Source organism: Condylura cristata, unplaced genomic scaffold (genome assembly GCF_000260355.1).
Source record: "Condylura cristata isolate star-nosed mole 26May11 unplaced genomic scaffold, ConCri1.0 scaffold00015, whole genome shotgun sequence".
NCBI lineage: Eukaryota > Metazoa > Chordata > Mammalia > Eulipotyphla > Talpidae > Condylura > Condylura cristata.
Window position 1 is genome coordinate 9,739,127 of NW_004567116.1, and position 17,296 is coordinate 9,756,422.

The 17,296-nt window shown below is 51.7% G+C and overlaps 1 protein-coding gene across 1 annotated transcript in view; it reads left to right on the forward strand.

The window, feature by feature from the left end:
* SYT13 (synaptotagmin XIII) overlaps positions 1–17,296 on the forward strand; it is a 40,867-nt gene that overhangs the window by 12,154 nt on the left and 11,417 nt on the right. The window contains exons 2-4 of the mRNA XM_004682884.2: positions 9,555–9,780; positions 12,558–12,692; positions 14,380–14,678. Of these exons, the coding sequence (XP_004682941.1) occupies positions 9,555–9,780; positions 12,558–12,692; positions 14,380–14,678 (660 nt within the window). The remainder of the gene's footprint in view (positions 1–9,554; positions 9,781–12,557; positions 12,693–14,379; positions 14,679–17,296) is intronic.

A 17,296-nucleotide genomic window follows, 5' to 3' on the forward strand; every position in this document is an offset into this window, starting at 1 on the left:
CAGACCTCTCCTGACCCGCCCGCTGCTCCCCTCAGCAGTGTACTTCGTCGATCTGCCTGCTCTGCTCCCCACTCTGTCTCTGGTGAAGCCTCTCACCACCCCTGAGCCGCTGGCCTGTACCCCAGTTCTGTATGCACAAATGAATAAATCTTTAATAAAAAAAATGATTCTTTGGTACGATGTGCCTTTCCATACTAGATGAGTGGAGGAAATGAGGCACTTGGGCTTGAGCCCCTGTTCTAATCTACTGAAATGCTGTGTGACATGGACTAGTGACTTAACCCTTCTGGAGCTTCTGGGCCTTACTGACCAACTTTTTGTTTGTTTGTTTTTAGGATTTATTTATGTATGCATGCAAGAACTGAGGTTCAAGCCAGGGTTGCAAGGGATGAGAGGACTCACCTGAGATGGAGTAGGGAGCAGAACCGGCAAAGCAACTGAAATACATTGCTGGGGGCGGCAGCAGGCGTGACAGGAGAGTCTGCCGCGCCATGTGGGTCAGCTCCCTGGGCGGGGATCGAACTCATACTGCCGTGGCTGCACATAGCTTCATAGTGCTCTGAACACCTTGTGCCCCCAGAGAGGTCCTAGTGTGAGCACCTGTTAACTGTGTCATTGTCATGGTTTTGTTGGGAGGATTAAGTCCTGGAGGGGAAGTGTCCAGGCACCTGCTGGGCTGACAGTCATACTGATGTGCTTCCAGAATGATCCTCCAAACCTCCCCCCTCTCCCCACCCTGCACCTATGCTTGTTTCCTACTTGCCATGTCTAGGCCTCAAAATGTGAATCTAGGGGTATTCGTAGCACCTAGCTAATCTTAGTCCCATTCCTCCATTCTTTCCTGGTTTCCTTAACGCTTTGCTGCTTTGTAAATATCTGCCTTTAAGAACTCTCGTCATGGAGTTTGAATGTGGCCAAACCCTTATTTTTTTGAGGCTGCAGAGGGAACACCAAAGCTACTCCCTTCCCTGCCAACTCCTGTGGCTTCCTCACTTCCCCTGCACCTGGCCCCACCCCCAAGTACTGGCAGATCTTCCTTGGAGAGCCTCACCCTCTGCGCTTTCCCTCTTCCATCTGCCTGGCTCCTGGCTTCTGGCAAGGGGATCCTACCACTCACGGTGCTGGTCCTCTGCCTTTAGCATCCTCGCTTCCATTGCTCAGGCGAGCAGCTGCCAGTCTCATTTACTAAGAATACTGTTGTGCTCATGTCGTTCTCCTACTCACAAGCTGTCAGCGCTTCTCCATGGTTGATAACACAGAATTCAGAATCTTTTGCTGGGCATTCAAGATCTGTCCCAGCCTGGCCTCACTGTAGCTTTCCAGCCCCGTCCTTCCCCTTCAGATGGTTCCCCAGACTTCGCACGTCCGCGCACCTCTCCATCTGCTCTGCTGCCATTCTCTCCTATCTGTGATCATTCTTGAACACTGGGCTGAAGGCCCTCCTCCAGGAAGTTTTCTTTCATCTCACAGATGATAAGGAGCTCCTTTTGAGGTCTCCTACAGCACAGGGTTCAGATATTTGACCTTTTACAATTACCTTCTATACTTCCTTATCTTTTTATGTCGGTGTGAAGAAAATCAAATAGCTTCCATCTTGCACATCAATTTGTATTAATTGGTAGTGGTTTCCTGGAGCCCGGAGCTGAACAGGCTATGCTGGAGCATAGCAGCGAGAATGCTTTGATTGATTAGTCATGTCTGCCATGGGCACAGAGTAGGAGAATCACAGCATAAGCACTTATAGTTCTCATGGGATAGCTCAGCTCTGCCATCAGTGGTAGACATCCTGAGGGCAGGGACTTGTCATCTTTGATGGCATGTAGGGTAGGTGACTGCCTAGTTAGCAGGTGACAAATGTGTGCTCAGTTCTGTACAATTGGATAAAAATCAGATGGTTGTTTAATTGGAGGGTTTTGGCTTAAAACCAAAATACAGAGAGAATCTAGTAAAAAAGTCACTGTCCTGTTTTGATGCCACGCTTTACAACTAGGCTATTTTTTAAACCTCCAGGTTAGAAATAAATGTGCTTTCCAATTGTCTGCACATCAGTGGATGGATGTCTTCAATTAGTGGTTCTCTGTACTGTTTTTCCATGCCGCATCACCTCTGATGGATGATACTCACATGCTCCAAGTGTTCTGTAAAATTCACCTCCTCTCTCTCCCACTACAAAAAGCTTGTCAGAATGCAAATGGGTGAAAGAGGTATTATTATATAAAAATAACCTTGAATGTGCTCTAATCAATTTAAGTGGGTTAAGAAAAAGTATCAAATTTCAGCACTTCAGCTATCATTTGTACTATATATTGACATAATAACAAGGTTGAAATTTGCTTCTTTCATCAATGGTTTCACCAATTAGCCAAGCATCCTGGAATCAAAAAGTCCCATAGCCATTCTGGAGAAATAGCCCAAGTTCAGTGTCACGGGAAGCCACATCTGAACAGATTGTTCAGCCTTTGGCAGCAATGACTTCCTTACATCAGAAACAGCCCCACAAAAAAGAAACTGAGGGGAAAAAGCCCAAAATAATCAGATGAGATCTGCAGATTTCATCCTCAGAGACTAGCAGGAAACAAGTGTATTCGCATCTTCTGGGAAGTGAGTCATGGCACAGGGCTGAGACCTTCCCCCTCTCAGCGACTAGCTGGGCAGAAGGACATTTAAATACCTAGAAAACAATACAGTGGGGGAGGGGCACTCACATGGAATTTCTGGAAGTTAAGGGCTGGCAGGGAGACTGCTCTAAGGTGAGACCAGTTGCCAACTGCCCTCTGTGGTGGCTGGAGACGGGTGGGCGGCTGTGTGCAAGCCCCAGGTTCCCATTCAGGGGGTTTGCAGTGGCCTTTGGAAAGGGAGCAGCCTTCAGCAGTTATGAACAGCTAGTGGGTGGAGGTTATCCAGAGGGCTGGTAGAGGCCATTCTGGGTGCCTCTTTCCGCAAACCCGTCGGTTTCTCAGCAGCTTTCTCTGTCTACTTGTGGCTGTGCAAGCCTCCTTTAACTTTCCTTGCTGTTTAAAAATAAAAAACAATAAATCTGTCCTTTTGTGTATATATATATATGAGACCAATAGATAGGTGGGGAAATGTTCATTTCTCCCAGTGAGAGTGGTGCCGAGTAAACCTGCAGTGAGCTGTGCTCTCACACCTGTGAGAATGGCGCGTGTTGAGAAGCCCCCACGGACAGGTGCTGGAGAGGAAGTGAGGAAGAGGCCTATTGCACCTTCGGTGGCAATGTCGCTGGTGTAGCCATTGTGGAAGGTGACCCGGATTTACCTTAACAACCAAAAATGGGAACTCCTTCCAACCTAGCAAACCCCCTCTTGGGCATTTATCCCAAAAACATAAAACCATGAAAATTTTGCTGTCCTGTATTTATCGCCGTGTTACTTATAATAGCTAAGACAAGGAAGCAGCCTAAATACCCATCAACAGGAGATGAGATCAAGAAGATGTGGCTCCTCGCACTTGGGGTACTGTCCATGTGTAAGGAAAGACAACATGCGGCCATTTACAGCAACATGGAGGGGAGGTAGAGGCAGTTGTGTGGAGTAAAGCAAGTCAGAGTGAGAGAGACAAATACCGAATATTTCTATAGTGAGAATCTGACAGCGTCAAATGCTGAAAAAAAGAAGTGAACAGAGTGAGGGCGCTGAGGTTAAGAGGAGGGAGGGAGCCAGAGGAAGTCATTACAAGGGGCTTGGGGATGGGGAGACCCAATGGTCAAAAGGAGCCCAGCTTACACCACGCTTGTGATACAGCATATCCTGGACATCGTACTGACTCAGGTCACAAGCGAAACACATTTCCTGTGCCATGAATATCAAGCCCGGAGTCAGATTCAGAGCAGTAACAAAGGTGATGCCCAAACAGCCGGAGGTTCCTTAAAACAACTAGGTGGGAAGGGCGTTGATTCGTCCATCCAAGGAGGTGGCACCTGCCAGCAAGTCAAAAGCAAAGATCTGGATGTTTCCATTTCTACCTGTTTATGGCTGGTGTCCAGAAACCAGCTCCCAGGGAACCGCAGGTAGTGTGCTTGGTGGCGCTGGCTTGGGGTGGATTTGGCGCCAAGGGTTGAGTTGTTATACCTTAGCTGTGGGAACTTGGACACGTTTCAGACCCTCTCAATTCCCTCCTCTGTGGAACAGAAAAAACAGTTACTACATTGGGATGGAGACCATCCTGGCACTTACCTGTAGGACTGTGTGAGTATCACATGCGATCAGGTCTGTAGTGCATCCTGGGAGATGCATGGCGACGGTCGCCATGTTGGCCCGGGGATGGGCCCCGAAGGCGGTGCAGGGACCACCCCCGGGAAGCCCATCTCCAGGCAGCATCTTGCATTCTGTGGTATCCAGCCATACCCGGATTGGTGGTTGTTTCAATTCTGTCCTTCCATGCTGTTTACTCCAGAACTGCTGGGATAATGGCATCACATCCCCCTCAAGCGGCTTCAAGCTTTAGTCGCAGCCTGAACACACCTCAGACATCGTGCCATGGCGGGGTCCAGAGGTGGTACCTCCTTTCCTGTCAAACTGCTGTCCAGGCTTGGGGGGTGGGGGTGGGGGACCTAATCAAAATTCAGAGTCTCTGAATCTACCTGAACATTTCTCTCCCCACCTGCAACCCCCACACCCCTCCCTGCCACACCCCCAGGCAAAGCGTGATTTGCTCCTCCATACCCTGTCTCATATGTTGCGGGTCTCCATCCCACACTGTGGAGATTCGTACGCTACATGCACTGCCCACACCTCCCCCACATAAGCAGCGTGTGAGCATGGGGACCAGGGGCTGCGACTACATACAAGGTCCTGAGTGCCAAAGGATGCTTGGTGGAATGAGGGATGGAAGGCTGGGGGAGGGGGAGGCGGGTGCCCTCTGCCCCTCAGTGGCTTCTCCTTAGATCTACCCAGACCTTAGAAGGGAACACATCTTTGGTCCCTTGATCTCGCACGCAGGCAGGGACACATATGGTTGAGCTGTGAAGCCCTGAGTCACGTGTCTGCTGTATGACTTCAGGCTTAATTCCTCTTCCTCTGTGCCTCAGACTTAAGGCCTCAGTGCCTCCTTGATTAAATGAGGGTAACGCCACAGCTCCCTTCTGAGGCCCAGGTTTAAATGGATCCCGGTGGGTGATGTGCTTACACCTGTTTCCCCCACCTGATTTTTAAAAAATTTATTTACTTACTTATACAAGAACTGGGTACAGGCCAGGGCAAAGTGGGGTGAAGTGAGAGGATTCACCAGAGACAGAGTGGGGAGCAGAACAGGCAGATGGATGAAGTACACTGCTGAGGGGAGCAGCCGATGGGTCAGGAGAGGTCTGCTGTGCCATGCGGGTCAGTCCCTGGCTGGAGATGGAATCAGCACTGCAGCGGCTGTGGGTAGCTTCATAGAGCTGTGTTTTGACCCGTTGTGCCACCAGGGAGGCCCTCCCACACCTGATTAATGGTAGGTGTGCTCTTCCACCAAAACTTCAGCAGAGGAATCTGACTCTCAGATTCGGAGCGACACAGCCTCCCCTGCACCCATCACCGTCTGTCCCTGTGTTGATGGGACTTTCTGCCCGCCTGTGCCTACTGATTTCTTGCTCACCGCCCCACTCTTCCTCTTTGAAGAAAATGTCTGGACAGTGTGGTCCCCGCTGCTGATTGGCATCTAGACGGTTAACAGTGCTGAAGGAAAGGCTGAATGAGTGACAGGGCTTGCATGGGGCTGGCTGTTGTTTCTCACTATGCCCTGTCCTCCGCTCTAGCCTGAAGAATCCAGTGTGTTACATTAGGTCCCAGCTCCTGGGATGGGGGTTGTGCTGGGCCAACCACAAATTAACCTTTCTAGATGTTACCAAACTACTAGGAGGTGATTTTCAGGGGAAGAAATTTGAGAAGGGCTTGGGAGAACAGACTTGTAATGAACAACAGAGGATGTGGTGGAAGGGATAATAAAAGATGGTGCGGTGGCTGGGTTGCCATGGAAACGGCGGCTGGTGCCTGGACCAGCTGATAAGCAGCTTCTTCAAAGTGAATTTCAACTTTGCAGCTTAGAATCCTACTCCTCCTGGGGTGCGACCCTGTGGATTCTCCCCACAGCAACCAAAAAACACTTCCTTGTATCAGCGACTCTCCAGGGGCTGGAGATTCACCAGACAAATAACTTTGGGGAGCCCAGAGGACTTACTGAGAGACAGAGAGTTGTGCTTATGAGCAGCTCCCACACCAGTGGACATTTCTACAGATTCTCTTGAGTCAGACCCCTGGGGTGAGGGGCCTGGGAGTCTGAATTTCACATTTCTACAGGACACCCTTAACTTTAGTGGCTTAAAATAACACTTATCATGCCATTATGTCACAGTTTCTGAGAATCGCCTCCGTCTTGGCTCGCTGGCTTGGGTCTTCTGACTCCTGTGTGCCGGGGCTATGGTCAAGGAGTCCACCAGGGTCACCCCAAGGCCTGAGTGGGGTAGGTCTGCTTCCAAGTTTGCTGGGATGGCTGCTGGCCCAACCCCCTCCTGAAGGGCCACCCCGCTTCCTGGCCACCTGCATTGGGCAGCCCTCAACCTCACCCCTAATTTTTCGGTTAACTCAACTTGGTGGTGATGACCCATCCCGATGGCACATTTTGTGATCATCGGAAGCCAGTCACCGGACCCAGCCCTCACTCGAGGGGAGGGATCTCAAAGGTGGCAGCCAATGGCAGGAGGTGAGAGTTCCTGAGCCACGTGGAAGCACCTGACGCTTCCGTGGCACCTCTGATGTGAGACTCATGACCCAGGCCAGAAGCTCCCAAAGCATCTTTGGGGGCAGGGACCAGTTTGATTGCTTGAGTATCTACTGATCTTCTTACAATAAGATTTAGGCCCCGATACACAGACCCTACTTTGCAATGTATTGATCTAGGGCCAAGCAAATATTTCCAAAATTTGCCAGGGTTTTCTGTGCCAAGAGGTCCACGCTGGCTTGTCTTATCTAATCCCCAGTCAGCTCCCAGAGACAGATGCAGTTGTGAGCACCCCCAGGGACAGATGAAGCAGCTAGGGGCACAGAGAGCTGTTCGCACGGCGTGTCGAGGTCAGGGCTAGCCATCTAACAAGCTGTGCCTTTTAGAGCCTGGATGCCTGGTCAGGCTGTAATTCAGGCTCTTGGTCACATGTCAGTATGTGTAGTTAGCGGCACAGAGCTGGGCACATCCCCTGCCCCAGCCCCACCTGCCCGCTGAAGGCTTGCCAGGGCCTAACTACAGACCCTGCCCCTAGCTGTGCCTGGCCTCATCCAAGGTTCTGTGTTGCCCTGCTCTCCCCTGTTCTGAAGAGCAAGGGGCAAAACCGCTGTCCCAGCCTGGCTTGAGTGCAGCCCCTCACCCCCGGAACATCCTGGGTGCTGTGATTCTTGAAGATGGATACCCCAGAAAGAAAACACACATGATAAACAGCCTTTGGGTGCAAAAATTAGTCTTGTCACCACGGGTTGCCTACCACCCCGGGGGTGAGGTTAAGCATTTGTTTACATATCATTAAGAACATAATTAGTTTCTGTTTTTCCAACAGAAGCCCCATAGCATCTGTCTCACTTCTGTGTCCCTAACACCTAATACAGGACTTGACCATTGTCAGGCTTGAGAAATACTCATGGGTTAAGGCAAGGCTCGGCCCCTCCCCCACTCCTGCCACCTGTCACAGCCCCTAAGATGGGGGGGGGGGGAGGTGAGTGGCCCTGAGGTTGCTCCTCTGCCTCTGCCAGGTGTGTGATTCAGAGGTGAAAGAGGAGGGAGCTGGGGTGGATGGAGGGGAGCAGGGAGGAGGAGGTAGGGAGGGGCAGGAGAGAGGAGAAAGGAGGGGGGGAGGGAAGAAGGCTTTCCTGGCGGGCAGGCCTGTTGCTGAGTTCAGCTGACTCCTGGATCCCAAGGTATCATCTTCCAGAAAGGTGACCCGGCAGGACACTGCTGGGGGCAGGACACTGCTGGGGGCGCCAGTGAGGAGGCAGGAAGAATTCTGCGTTTAGCTAGTAGCTCACAGAGGTCAGGATCCGCCCATGGAGTTTTAACTCCTGACACATGTGGGTTGATCTTGGCTGGACACAGTATTCCTGGGTGCCTCACCCCTCAACAGCCACTGAGCTGGACCGGGGGCAGGAGGCTGGGCTCTCGGGCTGGGGCCACATGAGCAGCTCCGAGGCCAGCAGGGGCCGGGCCACGCCAGAGAGGAGCCAGCGGCCAAGGCCCCAGAGATGGGCGGAGGAGGCAGATCCTGGGGGTGCCTCTCAGTCCCCAGCCCAGCTGGCCAGAGGTTAGCTTGCGAGTACCTACCCCCCACCCCCCACCCATGATCCTGACCCACCCTGCATGGGACCTCCCAACCCCTCTCCCCCAGGTTTACTGAACTCAGAGAAAATCATGTCACATGCCACAGCCACAGGTGTGAGACTGGGGCTCAAGTCCTCCTCGGGGGTCTCCCTCCCCGGACCCCTCCTTCCACCCAGGCCTTCTCATGTTCCATCCCTCGTCCTTCCCTCAACTCCCAATCAGCTTTCCTGCTTCTTGGGCCCTGGAGTTTAAGTGGAAATATAGATGCATTTGAAAGATGTGGTGGAACCAGGGTTTTGAAATGCAATAAATAAGAGCATACAAGAGAATGCGCTAGATAATCAGCTGCTGATTTCACTACTTGAAGAGGCTCATGTAGCAACCACGAGACCCTGCTTTCACCCTGGCCATAAATCATTCTCCAGTAAAGGCAGGACAGGGCTGAGCAAGGAGCAGCAAGTGGAGGTGACTTTGGCTGCCTGCAGAGAGGTTGGGGCTTTGGCAGGATGTGGTCTGACCCAGGCCAAGGAGGGCGACAGTCTCCTGTGATGGGATAACATGCAGTGCCTCCATTTAGGGTGCTCTTGGCTGCTAGACAGCAGGACCCCAATACGGAGCAGCTTAAAGCATCAGAAATTTGCTCATCTAAGTGCAGTGCAACAGATCTCAGGCCTGGTTGATTCAGTAGTTTAAGGACACTGCCATCAGAGGCACAGCTTCCTTCTCTCGCTCCCCCGCTCAGCTGTCCAGCTCAGGGACTCCCCTGCAGGCTGGCTGTCCAGGCAGGTGCACGACTGACCATGTGCTTCCTGGCCTTCCAGCCCCTCTTGTACTGTGGGGTCCAGTCCTTCTGTTGTTTGTTCATTGACTTCCCCAAAACAGATGCCAAGGCCTGGGCTAGAAACAGTCCCCAAGAGAAAGTCCAGAACTAGGATGAGACCAAACAGAACTGAGAGCTGGGGGTGGGGTGGGACCCAGAAAACCTGATGAGGGATGGTAGAAAGGAGAGAGATGGATAGCCCCAACCCGCTCCTCGGGAATGTATTTTAAGTACTTGTCCCTGGCTCCTGAGCTTATAGGGGAGACCTGTTGTCAGGAGGAAAATGGAGGTCCTACAAAGACCATACAGAGTGAACCTCAAGCAGAAATGAGCCCGATTCTTTTTTGAGAATTTTCAGGGCATGACCGGGTCATCTGTGGGCAGGAAACAGGCAGGAGGGCCTCCCGGGGACTCATCGGAATGCCTTGTCTTGCAGTTCAACGTCCAGAAATCCACGGAGCCCGTCCAGCCCCGGGCCCTTCTCAAATTCCCTGACGTCTATGGACCCCGGCCGGCAGTGACCGCCCCGGAGGTCATCAACTATGCTGACTACACGCTGCGGACCACAGAGGAGCCCGCGGCGCCCGCCAGCCCCCCGGCCCCGAACGACAGCCGCCTCAAGAGGCAGGTCACAGAGGAGCTGTTCATCCTTCCTCAGAACGGTAGGGATCTCCGACCCTCGCCTTCCCGGGCTGCACACGGGTGGCTGCGCAGTATGTTGATGTTGGGAGTGACCAGTCCCGTGTCCCTGGGGTCGATGCTGGCATGCAGTGGGGCACCAGCTTCCTCTGGTAAACAGAGAGCCCCTTGCAAATCGTGTGGACGGTTAGGGAAAGAGGCATAGAGAGTCAGGATAACTCTGTGGGCTCGGAGACAAAGGCTTAATCCTCTGCCCTTTAATATACTCGCTGTGTGGCTTTGATCAGGTCTCTCACTTCTCTGGGGCCTCAGTTTCCTCATCTATAAAATGGGCTTATACTCTTCCCTGCCACTAGGGGGAGTGTAGCTAAAATCATCCCTATACAGTGACTCCCTTAGGGCCTGACACAAAGAGGTGATCCAAGCAGATTACTGTTGTTTCCACTGTCCCCTCACTACCGCCATGCGTGTGCAAATGTAACCGTTTCAGGTGGGAGCTGTGCTGGGCCCCAGGTAGGTACCTCCCTAATCTAAGGAGCATCTGAGTCTTTTTAAAACAAGCAGAACATATCTAGCCTGGAGAGGGAGCTGTTGGAAGCAGAAGTCAGCTCTGACTTAGACCCCCCCGCCCCGCCCCCAATGCAGCTGCTGGCCCAGGTCCAGCTGTACCCATGCTGGCCAGTGAACAAGTGCCACCTGCCCACCCACCTCCCACCCCGCCCAGCCCAGAGCCACTGTGACTCGCTTGGCTTTTCTTCAAGAACAAGAGGATCCTGGGTGGCTTTTAGCCTCCCAGCCCACATTTTAGAAATAGACCCCTTGAAGGTGTGCATGTGTCAGGTTAGCGAGTGCGGAGCAATTGTGTGAGGACATTGGGGAGTAACTGTAATCACAGTCACCCCCTCTTTTCTTGGGGACCTCGGATTTCTCAAAGCTCTCAGGAAGCCAGGGTTGGACACTGACACAGAGAGATGAGCAAATCAGAGTCTGGAGCTCTGAAGAACTCCAGATGTTGTTCCTTCTCTCCTCTGCATGGCTCCCATTCCTTTCCCTGCCTCAAAAGGCAGCTACCAATTCCCACTTCCATGGAAGTCTATCAAAAGTGATTGGCTCCCCAAATAATGCCTGGGAGTCAGGAAGGGCGTGCAGGGGAGGAGGACATGAGCTAGCGTGGTCCCTGCCCGCCAGGGATGATGGCACTTGGCCCCTGCAGAGCTCAGAGTCTCATTTTTTGAAGCTGAATCTGCTCCCTCCTCCTTTTTTTTTTTAAGATGTATTTATTTGTGCATACAGAACTGGGGTACAGGCCAGAGGCTCAGGGGCAGTGAGAGGCTTCACCAGAGACAGAGTGGGGAGCAGAACAGGCAGATCGACCAAGTACACTGCTGAGGGGAGCAGCGGGCGGGTCAGGAGAGGTCTGCCACGCCATGTGGTCATCTCCAGGGCAGGCAGGAATCGAACTCATGCGGAAGCGGCTTTAGATTCTCAGTGCTGTGCTTTAACCCGCTGCACCACCAGGGAGGGCCAGATGTAGTTATTTATGCATATAAGAGCTGAGGTACAGGTCAGAGTTGGGGGGTGGGGGTGAGTGAGAGGATTTACCAGAGACAGAGTGAGGCTAAAAGTGTCAGCGATACTTTAGTCAGGCAGATGGACTAAAGTACACTGCTGAGGGGAGCAGCAGGCAGCTCAGGAGAGGTCGACCTGATGTGCCATGTGGGTTACCTCCAGGGCCGGGGGTCAAACTCATGCTGCAGGGCTGTGGCCAGCTTCACACTTCTCCGCTTTAATGCGTTGCACCACCAGGGAGGGCCCCCTTTGGTTTATTCTGAGGTGGCTTTGATTTTGAAGGCTGAGCACGTAGGGTGCCAGCAAGCCCCTGCTCACCCTGGCTGTGCTCGTCTGCCCCTGGGCTGCCACTTGGGGCCTGAGTACCCGCCTGTCTCGCTACACCCGTCACTCCCACCCTGGTCCGGCTGAGCCTTGCTTGGATGCACCAGGGAGATTCTACACTACTTGCTAAAGCCCAATAATGAAGCAGGTGGAAAATGAAATAGCCCTCTAAATTAGTTCTAAAAATCAAAATGTTAAAAGTTCCAATTTGTTTAAACTGGCATCCAATCACTGGATTCTTTAAATCTTGTATGATGTTTGACTGATGAGATTCTTCCAGGATTAATAATTTGGTTCATCTTTCAAGATGCTAGCTTCTTGCTCTAGTGAAGAGCAGTGTGAGTAGTATTTGTGGTTGTAGGGATTTCTGGTTCAAGATAAGACTGGGCATTTCTTCAGTGAGTGATTACTGGCCATACCTTAAAGTCAAATCCACTCCCCCGATCTTTCCCCTGTCGGTATCTCCTCCTCCTGCCATTCTCTGACACTGGTTTTTAGCCATCCACTCCTGGGGAGTGGGGAGCAACTTAGTGGGAGAGGGGTTGGGGCTGGTTTGCCTGAAACGGGGTGGCCAGGATCACAGTTGTGCCAGCTCCCTGACTGAAAGTTCTGCATGACCAGGCTCTGGGCTAAGTACTTCGCTGTAGTTCACTGTTGCTCATAGTAATGTAAGAAGGATGAACCATTATCAGCACTGTTGTAAAAAGGATGAAACTGCAATCCAAAGAAGTCAAGTCACTTACCCAAGGTCAAGTGCTATTACATAGCAGCTCATATCTGGCCCCAACACCCGCCTCTTGATTCCTTGAGATGTAATCTTTCATTTACTCTTTGGCATGGGGGGAGGGTGTGATCTGGAAAACAGATCACCAGCATGGGTGGTCATGACAACCTGTTCTCATACCAGGGGTGGTAGAGGATGTCTGTGTCATGGAGACCTGGAACCCGGAGAAGGCTGCCAGCTGGAACCAGGCCCCCAAACTTCACTACTGCCTAGACTACGACCAGCAGAAGGCGGAGCTGTTTGTGACTCGCCTGGAAGGTATAATTTGACTTTCATGGACTTCTGAGTGTGTGTCTCCTCTTGGGGAGCTGTGCAGGTGACCAGGAGCACTGACAGCTGGGATTTAGAATAGCATTCAATAACAAAGAGACCAGCAATGTACTAGGCTCAGAAACACAGGTTCCTTTTCTTTCTCATATAATATTCCAAAGGGAGAGACTCCTGGTTGAGGGACACTTTTCCTCCCAATGGTGATATGAGAACCAGGTTTCTTCAATAGCCCGTGGCTCCAGAATCATCTCTAGCCTCTTTGTCATCTGTATATAGCAGGCAGAAGCGGGGTGTAAGGACAGGCGAGGGAAGGCACACCTATTCCTTAATGGTGTGACCAGCACAGGGCGTCATTGACTGCAACTCTGTCACGTGACTGCCAACTGCAAAGGATCCTAGGAAATGTGGTCTGGTGAGTCCCCAGGGCAGAGAGGAAGTGGGTTTTCTCCATACAGCAACCAACACTGCCACAGGGACCTTTGACACCAGACAAAGCTTTGTGCTGGGCATAGAGGCTGTTCTGAATGATCAAAAATGTTTCTATGATCCAAGAACCGGCTGTCTCTCTGTGAGGCCGTTGCATCTCTATTTTCCCTCCCCTGCCAATCCACTTTGTCCTCAGCAAACAAAGCTCAGATTTTGCAAGGGAATGAGTGTTAATAATGGCTGGTAATGGCTCCAGGAGGCTAAGCAGGATGACATCTGACTTTTGTTGAACTTTTTGAAGTTTTTTCCTTTCTATTTTTTTCCAAGATTTATTTTATTTATTTATGCATACAGAGCTGGGGTGTAGGCCAGACGTGCAGGGGGTGACAGGATTCACCAGCAACAGAGTGGGGAGCAGAACAGGCAGACCTACTGAAATCCACTGCTGAGGGGAGCAGTGGGCAGGACAGGAGAGGTCTGCTGTGCCCTGTGGGTCAGCTCCCTGGCCAGGGATTAAACTCGTGCTGCAGTGGCTGACTATAGCTTTGTAGGGCTGAGACTGAACCCCTGTGCCAGCAGGGAGGCCCCTTTCTTGCAAGATTTTTTTTTTTAGCCTTTTCATAGACTCGTTTCTATTTGGTCTTCATAATAGTCCCATTTTACAGATTAGACACTGAGACCTAGCAAAGGCATCATAGCTGAGATCACGCAGCTCACTGGGGCCAGAGCCAGGACTGAGCTGCACCTGAGGTCCAGTAGTATGTGTGACCTATCAGGACCCAGGGCCTTAGGACTTCATCTTCCCTCCCTGGGACATGAGAGCTACCACGGTCACAAATGCTCATTGAGGAGCTCCTCATAAAAGCACCACGAGTGCAAATTTCTGGATGAATCCACATAGTGACGCATTAAAAATGTCAAGCCCAGAATGTAAAACATTTATGCGATTGCAGCCAAGTGGTTCACATCACACGTGGCTGTGTGGGAAATATTTAAAGCACAGAGCAAACAAATGATGGTATCAGCTGGAACCCAAACCAGCAGTTTGTGGGTCTCAAAACCTGGGGCCCAAGTGCCAAGTCTTGGCCCCGTGCTCCACAAAGACAGCAGGCGCTGCTGACATGGCCCCTCTGCACATTGGCCCCTGGGCGCCTTGTGGTCCAGACGCAGGGCCATGACTGCCGTGTGCTTGCACGCCGCCCCCTCCTCGGGAGAGCCCGTAACTGTGTTGCTTCGTCTTTGGCTGCAGCGGTGACCAGTGACCACGACGGAGGTTGTGACTGCTACGTCCAGGGCAGTGTGGCCAACAGGATGGGCTCTGTGGAGGCCCAGACAGCCCTGAAGAAGCGGCAGCTGCGCACCACCTGGGAGGAGGGCCTGGTGCTCCCCCTGGCAGAGGACGAGCTCCCCACAGCGACCCTGACGCTCACCCTGAGGACCTGCGACCGATTCTCCCGCCACAGTGTGGCCGGGGAGCTCCGCCTCGGCCTGGATGGGGCGGTGCCTCTGGGAACTGGCCAGTGGGGCGAGCTAAAGACTTCAGTTAAGGTAGGGAGCCCTCTCTCCGGTTAGAGTAAGACCTGTTAGTGGGGCATGGGGCGGCGAGGCTGGCAGGTGCCCAGAGACCTTCCCGGTGCGAGTTCCTGCGAGTGGGTATTTAAGTGTGTGTTTAAGGAAGGTTGGCGCTTGATTAGGCTGGAGGACTGTAGCAACCTCTAGCCCCAGATTTGGGGGTTCCTGATATTTAACTTAGCTTGCCATGCCAAGAGACCCCCTCCCCCACCACACACACAAGCACACGCACATACCATCAAGGAGAATGTCATGTTTGGAATGTATTGGCTCTAGTGCTGACATATCATCGCCATTTAATTTCATTTATACTCCTCACAGTGTTATAGGGCTGAGAGAAGGGTACCCCAGGACCCCCAAACCTGCCCCCTCTAAATGGGTTCTGCCATAAACCACATTAAGACAAAACATACTGCAGTGTGTAAGACCTTTAGTGGAAAGAAATTTAAATGTAGTTAGCGTGCATGAAAGAAAAGGGGAAGAATAAAGTTTCAAATCAAGCATCCTGGGTAAAGGCCCAGCCAAACAGGGATAGTCCAAAGCAGGGCCTCTGAGACCCTAAAGCCTCCCACATGGGTAAAGCACTTCCTGGTGGAAACCCATAGAAAAGGGTCAGAAATAGCCAGTCTGGAAGGAAAAGAGCAAAATGAAAATCAAGATCAGCACTGCCACTGTTAACCTCCCATGGGACTCTCACCCACGTCTGTTTCAGCCACTCCAGGGCCAAGAAGCAAGTGCAGCAACTTGCTTGTCTCCTTCTGGCTGGCGACCCTTCCTCCCTCCTTCTTCAGTCTCCTCTCCAGCTTCTTTCCTCCCTCAGCTCCACCCTTCCTAGGGTGGGGATAGGGAACCTGTAACCTCCCCTTTCCCTGGGGACCACCCTGTTACAACAGCAGGAAGTAGTCACATCCATGCCCAACTGCTCCCCCTTTTTACTATGATTTCTTCCTTGACTGACTTCTCTCTCTCTCCCAGGCTAGGAAAGCTTATAAAAATTAACAGCCACTCTCAGCTGGAACTAAACTATTCCAAAGCACACTGTCTAATTAGTGTAGGATGTGGGGTGTCACAGGATGGATGGGAGGCAGTTCCTGAGAATAGAAACCAACACTATTTTGGTCCGTTCAGCTGGTAAACCAGTTTCTCTGGAGATGGCAGCCTCTCTGCCCAAGGCTTTGGAATGTGGTTCTGAAAACGGCTACAATCCAGCCCCTTCAGATGGAAGTTGCAGGCACCTCTATCCCCTAGAAGAACTATCTTTATTCATTCCATTAAATATTCCAAGCAACAATATTTATTCCATTATTAATCCCAGGAATAAACATTATTATTTATTCCTGGGAGTGGCATGGATGACACAATTGTACCTTGCACATATAAGTCTTGCATGTAACAGTGAGACTGTGTGATCAGGAGCCAGGGGCATAGCAATACCATTTTAAAATCAAGCTTTATTGTTACCATCCATTTTAAAATCAGACTTTATTGCTTTACCATTTGCTTACCAAACCTTGTGTCAAAGCACAGATGAGCCTTTGTGGCTCTTTTGTGGTGCTGATCACATGCTATGAGCTGTCACAGTTGTACACTTGCTGTTGCATCCACGTGGGCCTCTGGGCTGGGGTCTGAGGTTGGAGGCAGCCCTCCGTGTTGTTTCAAGTGCCCCGAGGCCAGCTGGGGAGTCCCTCACCCTAACTGGACAGTGCTGGCTGACTTGAAGCAGATCGGGGTGGCTTTAAGCTGCTGCAGTCCAGATGTGTTTTTCCCTGGGCCAGAAGGGGTTAACCAAGGTGCCAGCAGCCTGTCCTGGTTCCTGGTTCTCCCCTGAAGACCCTGAGCCAAAAGTGGCATGTGCGTCACCAGGACTATAGAGTGACCCATTCAAAGTCAGCTCTAGTGATTCATTGAGAACCTGCCAGAAAGATGGGGGCGAGAGGGGGGGTTTGGGGGGGGGGGAAGACAGGAAACACTAGGGAGGATCTGAGAAAGGAGAGTTATTTCAATGGGCAGGTACTTAGCAGCAAGCTTGGAGCAGATGCACTTTAAGCCTCTGATCCTTGTGCAGGGGCTGAGCTGGTGTGGGGCCCCTCACGTGCTGCAAGAAGAAGAAGAACCCATTTGAGCTGGGCTCAGACTCTTCTCACCTAATCTCAGGAAAGTAGGGCTCAACAGGTCACCTGTGGCTGTATCCATGCCAATGGGGACCTCCAACACAGGCCTTGAATCAGGAGACCAGTATTCAGCCCAGGTCTCTGCACCCCTCTGGGTGCCTGGACTAGACATTGGCTTTACTTCCTTCTATGTGAAGTCAGAGCCAATTAAGCAAACTAAGAACACTGAGAGCTGCAAGACTGGGACCAGCTTTGCACTCAGACCAGAACTCTGGCTACTGTGCTGACCAGCTCTGTGGCTGCAAGCAGTGATATACCATGTTAGGATCAAAAGGGATCCTGCTGAAAATGAGATAAGATAGGTACCCATCTTGCTCCGGGCAAGAACAAATGGAGTCTGGTGCTTCTTTATCACAAATATTGATTCTGTGACTTTCAGCTATGCTCAGTGCAGGGGAAGGTGCTAAAGGTCCTGTGGAATGG